The sequence below is a fragment of the Oncorhynchus nerka genome, linkage group LG16 (genome assembly GCF_034236695.1).
Source record: "Oncorhynchus nerka isolate Pitt River linkage group LG16, Oner_Uvic_2.0, whole genome shotgun sequence".
NCBI lineage: Eukaryota > Metazoa > Chordata > Actinopteri > Salmoniformes > Salmonidae > Oncorhynchus > Oncorhynchus nerka.
In genome coordinates, this window is record NC_088411.1 from 37,020,674 (window position 1) to 37,024,693 (window position 4,020).

The window sequence follows — 4,020 nt, forward strand, 5'->3', positions numbered from 1 at the left end:
CTTGATTTATGACACCGCTGGTATTCAATGTATGAGATGAATCAGACAGCTAAGACAATTACGTGTTATTGCACTAGAATCTAATATGCCCGGTTTGGGTGCATCAGTCATATTTATTTTTATTAGGAAAACGCATCAATTAAGTTTGCAACGATACATTTGGAGAGATATGAGCTATAGGCTTACTCATGTCTGCGTTTTACTGGTGGTGGGGAGGGATGATTACATCACCGCGCACATGGATATATCGTCTGAGCCAGGCGGGGCTCAGTTTGGTGTCCGGCAACGGCCAGTGCATCATCTAGCCCTAGACAACATGCGGACACCCAGAAACCAACAGGACCCAACTCTAAGACTAGTGAGAAACCAGGACCTGACGCACTTTACGCACGGGAAAGCACAGTGGAAATGCAGCCAGGGCGAATCATGCTACTGACACCGCTGGGTCTGGTATAACGTTTTTGTTGAAAGTGCTTTGAATGTGCGTTTTTTTGTTGCCTTGTTAAAACAGTGAAGGGCTACGTTCTATCCATTCAGACGCGTGTCATGGACTCTAAAGTTACGCAGCGAAACTCTCCTCTGGCTCAGGGCATCAACTTTCCTCTCTCAGACTGCAATCACCGGTTGCTATGGTGACTAAATTCCAGCCAGCTGAAACTTTTTGAGGCATGTTTTTTCCCGGAGTTTGAGAAACAGATCACCGGTTGGAGCGCGTGCGTGACGACAGGCGCTGGACTACGGGGTGCCACGGGACTCCACACGCACACACACACACTCACACCGAACCCCGGGGGAAAACGGATGATCGTTTCTACCGTATAAGGATTCTACTTTTTATATTGTACTCTATATCACTTGGAACTATTGTTACCAGATAGAGATATGGATAACTCGTACTGTTTCCTGGCCATGTCCATGCTGGTTTTGTCCCTCGGGTTTAGGATAGAGGAGGGCATGTGCCAACACTACTACCTCCTCCGTCCCATCCCCAGCGACACTCTCCCTATAGTGGAGCTCAAAGAGGACCCAGACCCTGTCCTGGATCCGAAAGAACGGGACCTGAACGAGACCGAACTAAGATCCAACTTGGGTAGTCACTTCGACCCCCACTTCATGTCCATCACCCCGCCAGAGGACAAGTACTCGGGCAACGAGGACCTGGGCGACTCGGAGATGCGTCAGAAGCCATCCGTCGCGATGCCCAAAGAGATCAAAGCCATTGAGTTTGAGATCCAGCAAGGCAAGAAGCACAAGCCCAGTAAAAAACTCAGAAGAAGGCTGCAACTGTGGCTGTGGTCTTACACCTTCTGTCCAGTTGTTTATACATGGAACGACCTCGGGAACAGATTCTGGCCGCGCTACGTGAAGGTGGGGAGCTGCTACACTAAGCGTTCTTGTTCGGTCCCTGAAGGGATGCTTTGCAAACCTGCCAAATCGGCCCATTTTACGATCTTAAGATGGAGGTGCCTGCAGAGAAAAGGAGGTCTGAAATGCGCTTGGATACCAGTTCAGTACCCCATTATATCTGAGTGCAAATGCTCCTGCTCGAACTGAAATAAACTGAAATGATTTTTTTGTTATTATTATTTCTTTAAAAAAAAATCATAGTTACATGATTGTTTTTTATATGCACTGCCAGGTGTAAGAATGTATATTTTATGTGTGTATGGCGCCATTTAATTTTATGATGACACACTTTGTAGAAAGGTCAGTATTATTATTACAATATAACCAGCATCTACTGTATTTGTTGAACATATCTTGAATGTGATGTATCTTTATATTTATATTGAAGAAGAGCACTTCGCATTGCGAACCATTAAAATACTATTATTGAAGGACTTAACAGCTATTTTCCATTGTTTGGGAAGAACAAATAAATACGTGGTTTTATTGACCTCTGATGTGGCAAAATTAGCCCAAATGTAAATTGAGCTTGTGAAACTGGATAAAGGGAAAGTTGGTGGGTAAATAATGTAAAATAAGAGTAACTGCCAACCTATTTATGCTTTATGTTTCATGTAGCCACAGTTCAAATAAACCCACACAGATGACACTTGGGAAGGACTTTTTGTTTACATCTCCTTTGTCCTCAAATTGCAGTACATTTGGCCAGATTTTCTTTTTAGACTATATAAAAAAGAAAGAAAAAAAGAAATGGGCCTTACAGACTATGCAGACTGTGGTTGTGGGAAAAGTTTAGGGAAAGTTTTAGTGTACTGTCTTTGATTATTCAGCTGCTGACCACACATATACATGTCTAACATGGAACCTTTCTGCTCTCAACATCTGTCCTGTAGCTACAGATATTGGCACATCTCAGTCCTCTTCCCTCTTGGTCCCCTTCCCTCTTGGTCCCCTTCCCTCTTGGGCCTCTTCCCTCCTGGGCCTCTTCCCTCTTGGGCCTCTTCCCTCTTGGGCCTCTTCCCTCTTGGTCCTCTTCCCTCTTGGTCCTATTCTCTCTTGGGCCTCTTCCCTCTTGGGCCTCTTGCCTCTTGGGCCTCTTCCCTCTTGGGCCTCTTGCCTCTTCGGCCTATTCCCTCTTGGGCCCCTTCTCTCTTCCCTCTTGGGCCTCTTCCCTCTTGGTCCTCTTCCCTCTTGGGCCCCTTCCCTCTTGGGCCCCTTCCCTCTTGGACCTCTTCCCCCTTGGGCCTCTTCCCTCTTGGTCCTCTTCCCTCTTCTCTCTTGGGCGTCTTCCCTCTTGGACCTCTTCCCTCTTGGTCCTCTTCCCTCTTCCCTCTTGGGCCCCTTACATCTTGGGCCCCTTCCCTCTTGGACCTCTTCCCTCTTGGTCCTCTTCCCTCTTCCCTCTTGGGCCCCTTCCCGCTTGGGCCCCTTCCCTCTTGGGCCCCTTCCCTCTTGGGCCTCTTCCCTCTTGGGCCTCTTCCCTCTTGGGCCTCTTCCCAATTGGGCCCCTTCCCTTCTTCCTTTATTCCGCTTAGTAGGTGCTCTGTGGGTACACTGGTGATTCATTTTCCCTATTCTCCTCAGCCCTTTTCCTGGTTGCTCTCCTCAAACCCCAGATGGCAAGTCTAACTTCATCTCCAAAGGCCTTGAACCAACAATCCTGCAGTTATATGGCAAAGTCACCACCTCAAGTGCCAGAAAGGTCCAGACACTTTGGCAGACAGAGGTATTCTACACTATAATAGCCTAGACATGAGTAGGATGCTTTGTTGTTGTTTGTGTATTGTACCACTCAGTCCCATTGAGTATTCTCATCGCACCTGGACACCGTTTTGAGAAAGATGAGACAGTTAAACACACTGAAAGACAGTAGTCCTTTTTCAAACCTGCTGCTTGTGACCTGCTGCTGCTGCTACAAAATGAATGAACTATCTAGAGACTACTTTCAATAAGTGTGAATTCTATCAGAAAACTTCCCTTGTGTGATGAGAATGGGGAAAACCCACACTCACTGACACGTCTTTTTCAAACCCGTGACGGCTGCTGCGACCAACTGAAGAGACTATAGCTTCAGTGAATGTGGACTTTTCTCTTTTATAACCTGCCTTTATAACGCTATGGATATTTTTTTTTCTCACAAATACCATTAAGTTAAGTTCAGCAAACCAATCTTTCATTCAATCAGAATGGCTTTTATTCACAGTTCAAATACAGGTACTGTTTTACTGCGTGTGAAATAGAAAGTGTGGAATGGAAGCAAGCCAATGTGAGTCCACAGGCAAGCCAGGAGCTCATAACAACATGAGCAGGACCTGGTCTGGGCAACACTGTTTCATTTCATTACACTACCTCTTGATGAAAGCTACTACTGGAGCCTTTTACCAATTCAATATACGTTATATTTGACTGTACACGTTGTTTCAGGAAAGGGGAGCGAGATGAATGACATTTTCTGTCTGTAGAGACACCAGTTGCCTGCCAGGGACTTGTTTTTCTGTATGCCCGTGTGCTTAGAGTACGGCTGCTTTGAGAGGGGAGCAAAGCCGAGACACACCTTTTGATTATTTCTAACAAGTGTAACTGAAGTATTCCTGCTTTCTCCAGATCTTCTTC

At 46.1% G+C, this 4,020-nt stretch overlaps 1 protein-coding gene across 1 annotated transcript; it reads left to right on the forward strand.

Annotated features, from left to right (window-relative positions):
- The first annotated feature begins 288 nt into the window (after positions 1-288).
- On the forward strand, positions 289-1,841 carry LOC115123745 (noggin-3-like). Its single transcript, XM_029653096.2, has one exon. It carries the CDS (start codon positions 883-885, stop codon positions 1,552-1,554), a length of 672 nt encoding a protein of 223 aa, XP_029508956.1. The 5' UTR covers positions 289-882; the 3' UTR covers positions 1,555-1,841.
- The last annotated feature ends 2,179 nt before the right edge of the window (positions 1,842-4,020 follow it).

Bases quoted from the DNA above. Each gene is read 5' to 3' on its own strand.
- LOC115123745 (XM_029653096.2), top strand. From the start codon at position 883: ATGGATAACTCGTACTGTTTCCTGGCCATGTCCATGCTGGTTTTGTCC.